This window comes from Glandiceps talaboti, chromosome 22 (assembly GCF_964340395.1).
Source record: "Glandiceps talaboti chromosome 22, keGlaTala1.1, whole genome shotgun sequence".
Classification (NCBI taxonomy): Eukaryota; Metazoa; Hemichordata; class Enteropneusta; family Spengelidae; genus Glandiceps; species Glandiceps talaboti.
The window spans coordinates 6,092,861-6,108,957 of record NC_135570.1 but is presented as its reverse complement, the minus strand read 5'-3'; the positions used below and the strand labels follow the sequence as shown (position 1 = coordinate 6,108,957).

The following is a 16,097-nucleotide window of genomic DNA, read 5'->3' as shown; positions in this document are numbered from 1 at the left end:
CTTTTGTGTGACCACACCATTCTTGCATAGGTGTATTATGTGAAAGAATACCGATTGATTATATTGTTAGATTGCCTTCACAGCCAATAATACGTATTTTTCTAGCTCTTGAACGGCTTCTAATCATATAATAATTACTAGAGAACACCAGATGTCTAGTAAGATGCAAATTGGGGTCACATGACCATGGTCACATACATGAAAGGTCATGAAAGTTTGCCACTGGTGATGAGATAGCACTGACAGTATGGCTGCTTGCGAAGAGACTATATAAGTGGACTGTGTCAGCGTAATGTTTGTTATCATGGCATCAAAAGCAAAAGTGCTATAACCCACAGTATTAATATATATTTGTAGATGTATAGGTCATAACAGTGTACATGTACCATCAAAGAGTCTTGATTTCCTAACATTTGATAATTTTCACTTCCTATTTGTGTACATTTCTCAGTCTGTTCAGTATTGTTGAATTTTATTGTCATTCAACTCACAACATTGCATAAAACACAAAATGTTTTGACCAAAATCCTTGAGTTTGCATACAACCAGAGTTTAGATAAACCTAACATTGAGAATGAAATCAAGTTCCAATAATTTTAAGGAAAACAATGTTTTCAATATCGAACAGGTACAACTTTGCAAACATGGTTTTACATTACAGCCTGTATATTGTGTTGGATAGTTATGCTGTAATGGACTACATTATAGCATAACTATTATGCTAATATTGTACAGTGCATTGCAGGTTACCGTTCACTGTCTGTTTGATACAACCACACAGAAACCAATAAGAAACTATACATGCTACACTTCAACATAGCAAAATTGAATGGATAAAGTTTCTTGCGACATTTTGTCGAAGTGAAATCAATTAATGTGCCATCGTGCATACATCAAATGTAGACATCGAAAACATTGGCATCCATGTCTTATCCGTGTCTGTAGTTGCCGTACAATTGGTTTATATCATTCAGAATAAATGTAGCAAGAAATTGCGATCTTGTTATCTTAAAAGTGTAGGATGTTCAGTTTTTTATAAGTTATTGGTTTCTGTTCAATTTTATCAAACAGAGAGAGTGAACAGTAATCTGCAACACGCTGTATATTATCATACAGGTTGTCCTTTAAAAAAGCAATTTATAGTGCAATCTGTTTAGGAGATCTCAGCGTGAAGAACTGTGTATTTGTCTCTTTCTGGTCTGATTTCGTCCTTTCAAGTGAAAAAACAAAATATAATTTACAACATTTTTACCAAAAAAATTATTCATTCTGATTTTAAAATTTAAGAAAACGGATATTCTAAAATGTTCTTTTATAATACATATGATGTTTGCAAGTGAAAATAAAATAAAAAGCACACCACTATATTTTACATGGTTTACAAAATGAGCTTGGTTTTAAAGTTAAAAGATCTTTGTTTATGAAACAAATTAAACTAATATTGCTGTATTAAGATCATAACCTTGATGCATGTGTTCCTTTTCTATGTTGTACCATAGATCTTGGAGCAGACTCCAAGGTCTATGTTTGTACTATGTTGTACGTTTTCTGTTGTTTGGTTGTTCATCGAATCCCGTGGTCTGTGTTTATAAATGTTCCCTTTTCGTGTGTTTTGTCTAAAATGTGTTGTCTTTGTATTCATGTATTTGTCTGTATAGACTCAGTGCACATAAACTCTCAAATAGATAATGTTTGTAGTTTAGGAGAATAGATTGCTGTATTCTGTATGTTCAACATGAAATGTCGTCAAAATAAACCCACTTTATCACATTCACACTATATGAGAGTATGTGGTCAATATTGATAGGATAGCTAAGCATTAACAAACACTAACTGATTCTATTTTTAAAATGTTTGCTTATATTAAAATAAAAGTACAGAAATTGACGATTTTTTGAAATGTTTTTTAATGACTGGGTGGCAATCTTCATCCTAGATCCTAAATCTTACTGACTTTGTGTCCCAGTGTTGCATTTGACCCCCAAACCATACTCCAATGTCAATCCACCCTACTTGCACTTTAGGATACTAGTTATGTTGTCATCCACTTATTCTCTACTCTCTTCTTTCCCCCATTGTTAATGTGTAGTTTATGACAGAGGTATGTTACTATCCATTGCCCAGATATTGGCCATCATATGTGTGTGTAAAACTCACTGTCACATCACAAGAGTTCAAGAATGTTATCATATACTGTATAACATATACCATGACGTGATTTTTTATGTCATGCTTACAAGTATTAATCAGTGTACATTGTATTACATGCCTATTTTATCATGCGCCCATCTACTTATCATAGTATCACGCAGTAGTGATGTCGTGTTTGTATATGTATCACATGCCCATATACTTTATCACATGCCATGATGCAGCTATGATGTCATATTTCTGTGTATAAATCGGTGTATCACATGGCCATATACTTTATCACATGCTATGACTCAATAATGACGTAATTTTTCAATGTGTAAAGTCATGTATCATATGCATTACACTTTATCACATGTCATGACTCAGTTATGGTGTCACATCTCTATGTATAAGTCTTTTATCACATGTCATGACTCAGTTGTGATGTCATATCTCTATGTATAAGTCCTTTATCACATGTCATGACTCAGTTGTGATATCATATCTCTATGTATAAGTCCTTTATCACATGTCATGACTCAGTTGTGATATCATATCTCTATGTATAAGTCCTTTATCACATACCATGACTCAGTTGTGATGTCATATCTCTGTATAAATGTGTGTATCACATGCAGTGACTCATATAGTGATGTCATACTTCAATGTATGCAATGTATACTGTATGTCACATGGCCATATACTTTAGCACATACATGTACCACGGCTCAATAGTTGATGTCACATCTCAATGCATAGATGTATGTATCACATGTCCATATACATTATCACATGCAGTGACTCAATACTGATGTCATATCTCAATGTTTAGCATGCCGATATATACTTTATCACATAACATGACTCAATATATACTGATGTCATATCTCAGTGTGTAAATCTTTATCATATTCCTGTATACTGGTGTCATCTCCGAATGTAAATTTGTGTATCTTATGCCTATATACATTGTCACATGCCATGATGTGATCAATACAACGTCCATACTGATGACATATCTCAGTGTATAAATCTATGTTTCATATGCCCACATACTGTATTACATGCTGTGACTCAGTACATACATGTAGACCCACCACCAATGGCTATAGACATACCACTATTCTTCATGCATAGACCCACCATCAATTGCAAGTGCCATACCACCAGTATAACCATGCAAAGACTATAGACAATACCACCAGTATAACTATGCAAAGACCCACCAGCTATGACTATAGATAATACCACCAGTAACATGCATAGACCCACCTACAATGGCATAGACAATACCATCAGTATAACCATGCATAGACCCACCATCAATGACTATAGAAAATACCACCATGGTCTATAGACAATACCACCAGTGTAACCATGCATAGACCCACCATCAGTGACTATAGACAATACCACCAGTAACCATGGACCCATCATCAATGGCATAGACATACCACCAGTAACCATGCATAGACCCACCTACAATAGCACAGACATACCACCAGTAACCATGCATTATTAGACCCACCTACAATGGCATAGACAATATCACCAGTGTAACCATGCATAGACCCACCTATAGTGGCATAGACAGTACCACCAGTGTAACCATGCATAGACCCACCTACAATGGCATAGACAATACCACCAGTGTAACCATGCATAGACCCACCTACAATGGCATAGATAATACCACCAGTGTAACCATGCATAGACCCACCTACAATGGCATAGACAATACCACCAGTGTAACCATGCATAGACCCACCTACAATGGCATAGACAATACCACCAGTGTAACCATGCATAGACCCACCTACAATGGCATAGATAATACCACCAGTAACCATGCATAGACCCACCTATAGTGGCATAGACATATCATTAGCAGTCTTGCACTTAGTTCTGTTCCATTTGTTGTCTTCCATAATCTTGACTGTAAATCCACAGTTTTCCCAACCTGTAATCCTCCACTGTGTAAAAACCCATTTGTATATAATGTGTTGTTGTTGTTCATCATATATTCTTCATTCAAGATACTCACAATGTCTTGTGTTTACTAAACATCCAGTATCATTGGAGTTGAATCCACAATATTTTACATGTATATTCTCATCAGTTTACCTTCTTAGTACAGTGCGTTTCTGCTTGGTTGTACATGCTTACTATTTGCCTGCTCTATGATTTTATCCTAAGCTAGCAATTTACGAAAATTACTTCTCATACAATGTTTTATTTGTAGAAATGTTGTATGGCATGTGGAATCATCTCATGATATATTCCCTTGTTTGAATGCTGACTTCTAAGTGTATTATGCTGGCTGCTATCATGAAATAATATTATTTACTTTTATCATATGATTCTAACAGAAAATGAACTTTATGTCAAATGCTTTCTTCTGTTTTTCATGTTGGGGAATTATTATATAGTTACTTAATCTTCTCCAAACTGGCATATGTGGATTTTACTCTTCTGCTGTGTTTAATACAACAAATATGTAGAGTATTAGAGTAGTGAGAGTGCTCATTTTAATCACAATATAACAGTTCAGATATATTACATTTTTATTACATGGCTACCTATGTATATTACCTGAAAAGCCATGTTTATTACATGGCTACCCATGTATATTACCTGAACAGCTATGTTTATTACATGGCTACCCATATATATTACTTGAACAGCCACGTGTATTATATGGCTATATATTGTATATCACATGATCATAACAACCTTGTTTATTACGTAGCTTTCCATGTACATGTATATTTAATACACAGGCACCCATGTTGGTACTTGTAAATGTCTCGCTGGAACCTTTAGGCTTTCAAAAACTTCTCAAAGTTGATTGAAAATGAAAACATGTAAGAGTTTTTGAATGTACATATAGAGGATGACTGAAGTTAATGGTACAATTAATTTCAGTTTCAGAATCTACCCTTTACACATATGCCAGTATAAGGAGTCTATATTTTCCTTCTTTCATACTGTTTTTCTTTCTTTATTCCTCTCTCCTTTTCTTCTGGTGTGCTATCTCTTACTGCTGTTTCTTCGTGAAGAAAAACGATTGCCATTGCTTTATGATGCGGAATATACAAAAAGTATCAAAGAGGATGTATCTGGTAAGATTTTCTTCTCTAAGTCTCTACACTTCATCTCTTTTCATCTCAATATTTTTTTTCACCAGGGATAATTACCATATATATCATGACTGTGGTTGGTATTGGAGGGAAGCTCTGGGTCGTTTTCTTTGGGATCAATTCTTGTATGGTTTTGTCATATCTTGTCATACAAGTTGATGTCATGTGCATTCAATGTCAACTTTTCACTGTTTTAATTGTCACCATTTACACAACCATATAATTCAACACAACTTCATATATAAGTTAGTAATAGACTTGGTGCATTCATTAGTTATGTTAGAAATGAAGTCATGCACACATATCAAAATCAAACTTCCTATAAAAGTTAGTAATAGACTTGGTGCATTCATTAGTTACATTAGAGATGAAGTCACACACACATATCAAAATCAAACTTCCTATAAAAGTTAGTAATAGACTTGTTGCATTCATTAGTTACATTAGAGATGAAGTCACACACACACATCAAAATCAAACTTCCTATAAAAGTTAGTAATAGACTTGTTGCATTCATTAGTTACATTGGAGATGAAGTCACACTCACATCAAAATCAATCAATCTACAAAAACTACAAAATAATGTGTTGTGAAGTAACCCTAGTATCTATGTTTAGTGTATTTAAATAAAATATATAAGGGTTTATTTACCCAAATGTAAATTTATGATTACAAAATAATTGTAACAAAAAACACAAAAAAGAGAAAGGTAAATGGGGAGTCAACAAATAACTTACAGCTAGTCTAGCCTGACCCCCGGCATTATTGTACATTGTGAATGATAACAGTAAGAGGGTTTAGTCATCGATGGGACTGAAATACATATTTGAGAGTAGCGTGAAATTTGTATGTGATGATTTTTTGTGGAGAATGACGTTATCAGTATTTAAAAAAAAATATTTTTAATATATTAAGATTTGTTTAATATAACAAAAACCCAATGTATGTGTAAAAAAAAACAAATAAATCAACTTCAACATGGCGTGTGAACTTGGGATAGATTAGAGCTATCTATGTAGTGATCACAACATGACACAGAATTCTGGCCAACCAACAAAAGCACCTCATCTGGATATCATATTAGAGAACCCTATTAAAAATTTATATTGTTCATATTATACACAAGCAGTACAATAAACATCAACCATATGGCACATGCCAAATTAAATTTGTTGTGATGTGTTGCCAAATTGTTTTGTAAATAACTTATTTTCACAAAGATCATACAAAATATGTATCTGTAAATATCAGCAATACGGTATATTTCGTAGTTAGCACTTGATAGGTAGAGAGAATGCACTTTGAAATTAGAAATACTAAATGTCGTATTTTTAATCAGCTAGCATATGATGCAAGTGTCATATCCATAATTCATATTTATGGTTAAATATAGCTGATTTACTGTTTTGTTGTTAACAAGTGTTGATATCGGTACTCGTGATCACCCAATTATGAAAAAATTAGAATACAGATTATTTCTCATTAGGTAGCTGTGTCATCTTGTAGTAACACTCCCATCAATGACATTGCAATTTGTCATGTTTTAGGTATTAGTTTCTGTCAGGATTTAGAAGACCCCAGAGTGCTATTTCATTATTGAGTATATTTTTACAAATTCTTGTACCACTTACAAGCCAAGTTGAACACATTCCAACTCAAAATATGGGTAGTTTCTATCAGGATTTTAAAGACCCAGCATGATATTTCATTATTGATTATATTTACAAATTCTTTAAAGTATTAATTTTTATATTTTTATTATAAGCCAAGTTGAACACATTCAAACTCAAAATATGGATTTGATACCCGGGTCATTCTGCTTCATAGAAACATGTCTATGTCATGCATTTGGCAACTCTGTTAAAACAAAACAGAAAACATTACAAGTTTATAAGAATATAAATATGTCCTGAATATTAATAACGGCGACAGAATGCGCAATTTGTAGTCATTCTGTGTGGAATGATTATAGCACCACCAAGCGGTCATGTTGTATGGTTATAGTGCCACCAAGTGGTCATCTATCAAACTGTCAAATTTAAAGGGCAAAACAATTAATCATATTTTCCCCTGCCACCAGAGGAAACTCGTCAATGGAAATTTAGAAATACATATTCTGATATCTAAAGATAATCAATTTTTTCATACATTTTTTTTGGTCATTTATCAGTTTATTGTCGTTATACAGTTTCACGAACATTTTAATTTCTTTACGAACTGGTCTCAATGTAATTCATTTTGTGTGGGTTGAAATATGCAATGTCAGTCTCCATATTTGCATTTGAACCTGCCTTGCACTTTTAATTCCATATATGGACATACTTTCATTTTGAAAAACAACATGGATGTATTAAGTGTTCCTATTTTTCAAATTGTTCAATTTGAATTTAATAAATAAATATTCATGCCATGTTGCGTCACCCCAGGTATTTTCAATGTGATTATAAATGTGATTGTCTCTTTCTGTATAATTTCAGAATGCGTGTTCGCTAGATAAGTCTCTGCCATGTCACACCTTATGAACAATAAGACATTATTCACTGTTATTTTCACCTTCGTTTCAATAGCTTTTGTGTAAGAGATTTCCTTTACAGCAAATACAAATGTATGTAGACGGTTAACTTGCAGTGCTCAGTTTGGCAAAAGCCACCCAGCAGTTGCAATAACCAAATGAACATGCAGTAGAATATATGTAACTTTCTATAAGAGTTAAATATAAATGGCTTTTCCTAAGCACTGTAAGTTGCACATTTGTAATGTAATTAATTTGTGTTTTTTTCACCTGCAATTAATTAATACCCTGCACTTCTCCCCACACTGCTTTTTGCCACGTGTATATGTAGAATCCAGAATACCACCTTACAATCCAACAGGCAAGGAACGCAAAGGTAATGACATACTGCCCAATTCGCTGCGTAGAAGATTGCTGTGCAGACTAAGCAATTACCATGGCAACTATTAAACAAATCATGACTACTAACAAATGTATCATGCTATATGCAGCCATTTGTGTGATGTTAAGCTGTGCTGTGTTGTATTGTGGTTTGCTCATCTCCCTGGTCTTTTCCTCTCATCTTATCAATTCCATGCTGTTAAACAACTCTTAGGCTTAGAGATTTGATCATATGCATGATGTTCATAAATGCAATAACATTCTGGAAGCATAAATGCCAATTTCACCGAAAGGGGGACCTCAATGGTAACCGATAGTGGTAATTAAAGATAAGAACGCTTCAAGTCTTGCTCACATCAGCTCTGTCTCAGCCTGTCATTTCAATTTGATTTCATGAAATATTTCCTGTTATCATCTCTGGTCAACTTGTTTGTATTGTAACTCTTTGATCTGATTTTTTCATCATTTAGTTTGTTGCATTGCCTGTTTAAAGTTATTCATAAATGAAAAGTTTCTTACTTATAAAAAACACAACAGAATTCACTAAAAGTTACACTGTCTTGTTGAATCGAAGAAGTCTTGAAATTTGAACATTGAGCCTCAGTGGATATGAATGCAATCTTGAGCATGGAATTATTAAAACCATACTGTTGTCTAGACATGGGGTCATCATTCGGGTCAAGGTCAAGGTCAAAGTCTTGCCTGAAGTCAATTTTTATTTCTTCAAACACACAAAATTGTATCTTTTGAATTACAGCCCACCTGCACCGCGGGATGCAAGTGTTAGACAGCTGCAAGGAATGTATGCATGTGACAGCATTGATTTTTTTTTTACAAGTATTACAATGTATTCATTAAACTAGCATACAAAGCATTGGTATAGGTATATTTGTCATATGCTTGAAAGTAAGAGTTCAGAAAAAATTTTGTGTTAAAACAAAAGAAATTCTTTCTTGTTATTCCACAGCATTATCAACAATTCCTTCAAATCTAGAAAAGGGTAAATTCAATGGGAATATCAGTCCTGGAGGATCACCTCATAGACATGGTCCAAGGTATGCTTATTTCATAGTTAATATCTTTCACCCTATTATTGGGTATATATTGCCTTTATTGCCTTGTAGCTGGGAGTATCATTGTCAATGGAGAAATATCGTCTTTATTGCCTTGTAATTTGGAGTATCACTTCCTATTGGGCATCAGTTATTGCCTTGTTGTTGGAAGTATCACCCTATTATTGGGTGTATTACCTAAATTTATTCTCTCGTAGTTTTAAGTTCCATCTTATCATTTGGCATATTGCTTTGTACATGACTGTTGCCTTTATTGCCTTGTGGTAGGGAATATCGTCCTATTACTGGGAACATATTGCCTTTATTGCCTTTTACATATCACCCTATTATTGGATGTATTGCCTATTGCTTTGTGATTACAAGTAGTCTCATCCTGTGATTGGGCATATGACATATATTGCCTTTTTGGAATGTTTAGGTTATGTAATATGGTGTATTTTGTATAACTACAAATTTATATAATGTTTATGCTAATTAGTTTTAAATTAATGTTTATACAAATTACATAATGTATATATATTTTTTAATTGAATATGAATATGATGCTTTGTTTCAAAGTAATTAATTATATTGTTATTATTATCATGTTGTGTTGTACTGCTGTTGGTTAGAATGGTGACAGTAATCTGTGATTCCCTGAATTTGTTTTATAGCTAACGATCTGAGCATGATTGCTTGGGTGAAAAATTTGTCTCAATATTAAAATACTGGTGAAATTGCAGATTTCATGTTGTGTACTATAAGGCTATTAGTCATGAAATTTGTACAGTATTACTTACACATTGTGATATAGAGTTTAATATGTATGTTCCACTCAAACATAATTAGTCTTTGGTCACATAATGGAGCCATCATTAATGAGGGGGGTCGGAGAAATTGTACAAGCTTTTGTAAAATTGTATTTTTTTAGGAAGTCATTTGCAGCAAATTAAATGGCAAATTTACTCACAATACATTTTATGTTTATGAGTGAATCCGACATTTTCAAATTTTAAAGTCCTTCCCACCCCTGCCTATGTTGATTTTCCATTTCAGCCCTGAAAATCTTACAGCTGCTCCTCTCCCCTCCGACCATATTTAATGATGGCTCCCTCAATGATCATGATCAGGTGTTGGTATGAAGCGATGTAGATTTAAGTATTATCTTGAATTGCTGTTTTGAATGTTTCTTGTGATGAAAGGTATTCTTAGGGGATTTTTTGTGGAAACAATCTACAGTACATCTAGTTCTTTTGATAGAATAAATTATGATGACTAGAACAAGTACATTTTGTAATTGTATTGAGTTCTTGCTTCATACATAGTAATATTCTATCAAGGCACAGCCATAGTTGTCCAATAAACAAAAAGAAAAGTCTGCTCAAAGTGTCTGAAGTAAAAGGCACAACATCAGGAATCTGTCACATCTCACAACCATAATAAAGCTGTCAATAAGCCTTATGTAAGGTACCTTTCAAAACAAGAAGCTTGCTAATATACAGTACAAGTGATTACTCCGATTCTTTAAGACTAACCCACTTTCTTTCCCATGTGGAAATGATACTGACAGACCTCGAAGCAAGAGTCTGTACAGTCAAGTAAAGACAACAGCATTAGTCAACAAACCTAGAACTACAAGCTCATCAGTGCGGCAAAAGTATTGACTTCTGTTTCATTTGTATGCAGGTTGATAAGGTTCTTAGTATGATCCCTTCCCAGCAAAAATTAAACAAATTGGGCCTAAATGGGAGAATGGTTAATAACGGTATTGAAAGTATACATGCCTGTGGGAAGTGCACAAAGTTGTTCTTAAAGCTGCAATGAGTGTATCTGATCTCCTTTATTGCCCAAGTCTCACCCACATTTTTACCCTTAGGGTATACATGCACCGTGATCATGGTCAACCCTATTTCTCCCTGTGAACCCATCTTTAACCCAAATGTCATGTCCATGTATGTCTCACCCCACACTACCTAAGTTTATGCCCTGGCAAGTACATGTACCATCATCATTTGTGCCAACCCAATTTCATCCTATGAACCCACTTTTAACCCAAATGTCATGTATGTCTCACCCCACACTACCCAATTGTATTGCTATACATTGATCCTAGTTGATCCAACATTACCCCCTGAACCCAAATCTTACCTCAGTCTCATTTCTATTACTAACCACTTACCATGCATTGCAAGGTTTATGTAGCTTTATGCATTATCAATTTACCTGATACCTGGTGGTGAGGAGGATGCATCCTTAGCAGTGCCTTTCAAAAATTTAAATCTTACCAAATTTTCCAGAAATTGTCAGATGAAGTTTTCAGTAAATCATAAGAAATGTAGAAGATTGATATTTTATTTCTCCAAAAAAATTTCAAGATAAGTTTGTGGCTATTTGAAATAAATTTGAATGAACTTAAATTTTTGATATCTTTCATAAGGTCTCACAGGGGAAGCTAATGGTATACCAATATCTGTCTGTCTGTGTGACACTGTGTGTGTGTGTGTGTGTGTGTGTGTGTGTGTGTGTGTGTGTGTGTATTTATTCTGATTATCTCAACAAACGCTGGTTTTTAATGAAATTTGATAAACAGACACTAATTGTATAGCTAGAAAAGATAGGATTATGGCAAAATCAGTGCATATTAATTAGCCATATTTACATAATTTATTATATTTGCTGATTCCCTGGTTTTCATATGTATCTCAATAACGTCACTTAAATGAAGTTTCACTTGCTTCAGACATAAGTGTTTGGGTTAAACAATATATTCTAAATTTGGGGTTAAAATCCGTTCATTCTAACATACTAATTAGCATATTTTTGATAATTTTTGTACCTCATGAAGGATTTGCTTTGATGGCCGGGATTTTGTAACAAGGATAATTATGAGGTAGAACAATCTGGTTAATTTTTGAATACAAGTACATGTATATTAATTAGCTCATTAGCATATTTTCCATTTTTAAATATACAATCATGTATTTTTCAAAATATTTGGCCTACACTGAGTAAAAGTTGTAGACATGCTGTAATTTTTAGTTCAACAATATCAATTAAAAATACTTTTTTTTTGCATGAAAATTTATGAGGCTGAGCCTTATTAGCATATTTGATGTTTTTCGCATATACAAATGAAATAGAGCCAGCTAAAGATACTTATCCTTTTGCCATACAATATTTGATTACATTTTGGATAAAATTTATGCATATTAATTATACTAATTAGCATATTTTGCTGATTTACATGTTTGAAAAGAAGATTCACTTTCATGGTAGGGACTTGTTTTAATGCAAGGATGCATATATTAGAACAGCAAGTGGTTACATTTTGGCATGAATTCGTAAGATTTTAATACATAATATAATATATATTATATAATACTTATAATTATATTCGTGAGGATATTCCTATATGGATTTTAACTTGATACATACATGTTATAAAACCTTTAATTAAAATTTGCACATATTAATTGAGTAATTAGCATATTTTGATATATGTTTCTCCAGAAGATTCACTTTTAAGGTAGGAAATTAATATACAGTGGAATGTATTAGGTAAGTGGCTAAATTTATGAAAATTGAGTGCTTAGTATGTACTAATTAGTACATGTTAAATGAATATGCTGACTAAATATTCCAAGATACGGGAGCATTCTCAGTTTTAATCTAGTAATAATTCAGTTTGATTAATGTGACAATATCGTGGGTTGCCTGGTTGCATTGCTACAGATACTCATAAGTAGTTGTCATTCCTGTATTAAAACTTATCTGACATTGTTGTTTCGTTTCCTTGTTTCACCTTCCTTTCCCACACACATTCACACACAGGTAAGTATCCGCATATGCTGGAATAGAGAACTGAGACATAGTTCGATATTATAGTGGTGCTGATCACTTTGTCTTCATTTCTGTTCATCCCAATAGCTTTCAACTTACCCCAATTTCAACTTGTCCATTAATATAAAGTCTTCTCAAAGATCAATCTATAAATCTGCAAAGTTTCCATTTTCACACATGCTAAGCAATAGCTACAACTGCAAACTGTTGGTCCTGATCCGTAGAATACATGACGTGTATGTATCAGACTGCATGCAGGCTCAAACCAAACACTCCCAAATGAGCGGTATAATGGTATTTTAGACACATGATCACTCTTATACGACTGAAGAAAGTTTGACATATTGAGTGCGAAGTACAGATTCAGACCAGTTTAATAGTGGAACAAGTTGAGATTGGGACGGGTTAATAGTGGAACAAGTTCAGGTTTGGGATGAAGTGATTGCTGGCCATGACAACAGTTCATTGCCCAACCCAAATATCATGATATAAAACACTTAGCCCAGTATTCTTATATATAAAAATGCATTTTTGAGCTAGACATGGATAGTCTGGGTTAATAAGATGGTTGCTCTTTGCTTATTTGTTGTCTGTTAGAAGGGTGAAAAAATGAAGCAGACTGCAGCAGTACATGTACAGTTAAAAGGGAAACACCACAGCTAGAGATAAAAGCATTTTCATAAAATTTTGGTTTCTGGAAAGTCATTTCATGATTTTAAATCACTTGTATTACACATGGCAAGGACCTCCACTGAACAATGAATGGAGTTTCAACTCTAGAGTTTCTCCAACCAAACTGCAAGTTTATGAAAATGCCTGTATTTCGTGCTTTGACTTTCCCTTCTAAGGGTACAGTACCAAGTTAAGGAATTAGTTGGTACTTCAGTTGTGCCAACACCTTGATATAACAAGAAGATTAAGTTGAGTTTTCTGTTCCAGTATAACTTTACTGGTTACCAGTGCTTTGTCTTTGTGGCAGTAGTGTCATGACCAAACCCTATATTCCCTGCACCGCATACATATTTGCAGCACTGCATTGTTAATCACTTCATTCGAATATTTTGGATATATAATTACCTCATTTGAATATTTTGAATGTTTCCATGTATCATGCTATTTTTATTCTTTTTTCCCCAGTATTAATTGTCAACCCATGTCAGTATTTCGCATGAAATACAATTAATATGAATCAGTTTTGTTAAATTTTATGATTTCAATTTGCATGTTGCATTTATTGTTTGTTTTAGCACTCCTCGTCCACGTCCTCGCTGTGGTGGTATTGCTCACCTCCATATTTCTGAAGAGCTTTATCGGTTGAAGTGTCGGTGGGTTATGAATCCAAATGATATAATTTTTAATGATTACCATGTGTGACTTCATGCCCCAAAATCAATTATTTTATCCCAAAACAAAGACATCAGTACCAAAGCAGCATGAAACCGTTCACTTAAACAATTCACTTCTTGTAAATTATACAAGTCCTGTTGATTAATTATCCATAACCAAATATTATTTTCTCACCAAACAAAAATGTCAGTATCAACCTTATAAGCAAAAAGAGTCGACTAAAATGATTCACTTCTTGTAAATTATGCAAGCCCAGCTGATTAATTATTCGTTCCCAAATCAGAAACCATTTTTTAACAATTTTTTCCAATGGCAAAAAAGACTTTGGTTCTGACCTATGAAAGACAATGTTTTCAAAATTTATATCCCATAATATAGATTCACATCTGTACTCCCAACAAGCTGATAAATGGATTATTTACTAGAGTTGTCATTTTCAAATTCTTTTCTTTCATACAACATATAAATTTGGCCGTGTGGGATCAAATTTAATATCACAAAGTCTCAACTAACAGAGTTGCAAATCTCAAACAACAAAAGTGCTGCTTAGGTGAAGTCACATGTGAATCATTAAGTGTGCTCCGAGTAACAATTCCTTCAGAGTTCCTGTATTTTTCAATTCTTTTTGCCTAATAGATCTAACATCATTCTGATTTTCTTTATTTACTGTTCTAACTTGACTTGTGATAATCACAGGTATGGGACTGTACAAATAAAGTACACATACTATTATATTATAGTACATTTGTTATCTCTGTTATCAATTTATGCCTAGATAGCGCAATATTGCTAATAATCACATTATTTTAAGAAATTGTTAAAGGCTTTTATAAAGTAAAGAATTGTAATGATAGCAAGTGGGATAAAATAGTCTGGTATAATATTAGGTGTGGTAAGAGAGGGTATAATGTAAGTTTATTATCATCGTAGTGTTTGCTAAAACTGCATAAAGGAGGAATGCAGTAGTTTACTTTCTAGGATGTTTTATACATAGTACATCTCTAGCCTATTTACTGCACTGTTGAGATATATCGTTAGCTGGTTGTACCTGTCTAGCCTTCGTATCAACAGTTTACAGCACTGTTGAGATACATCATTAGCTGGTTGTACCCCCCTAGCCCTCACATCAACAGCTTGTCATGATTACATTGTTGAAGCTGATAATAACGGATTGAAAATTTCGCCCACAGTGGTCGACCACAGTGTGCAGTCCTTTCTACCATGACAACTAGTTTGACTATCATTATTCAAATGAATCAGTATGTAAATATACACACATTACAAGACTTGAGACAAAACTTGAATGGACATATGTTAATTTACATGTTATTTGCATGTTTATATGTAAATTTAACTCTACGGGGTGATGGATAACGACTTTTAGGGGATGTGGCTACAATTACCATTTAACAAAGTATTCAAGACAAGCTGTTGATGTGATGGCTACAGAAGTACGACCAACTGACGATGTATCTCAACAGCTCTGTAAACAAGCTGTTGATGTGAGGGCTAGGGAGGTACGACCAGCTAATGATGTGTCTCAACAGTGCCATAAACAGGCTAATGTACCGGTATAGAAGTAGAAATAGACTATAATGATATTGCCATTCTCTTTTTCCAACAGCTTGCTAACTTTTCTTTTGGGAAAAAGTTTTTTTTCCAGCTCTCTACTTTAATTTCTCATTCTTTTTC

At 33.7% G+C, this 16,097-nt stretch overlaps 1 protein-coding gene across 1 annotated transcript in view; it reads left to right on the top strand.

Moving 5' to 3' along the window:
* Window positions 1-16,097, top strand: part of LOC144451961 (calcium-activated potassium channel subunit alpha-1-like) — a 144,575-nt gene that overhangs the window by 102,430 nt on the left and 26,048 nt on the right. The window contains exons 17-20 of the mRNA XM_078142889.1: window positions 5,193-5,255; window positions 8,117-8,161; window positions 9,134-9,221; window positions 14,306-14,383. Of these exons, the coding sequence (XP_077999015.1) occupies window positions 5,193-5,255; window positions 8,117-8,161; window positions 9,134-9,221; window positions 14,306-14,383 (274 nt within the window). The remainder of the gene's footprint in view (window positions 1-5,192; window positions 5,256-8,116; window positions 8,162-9,133; window positions 9,222-14,305; window positions 14,384-16,097) is intronic.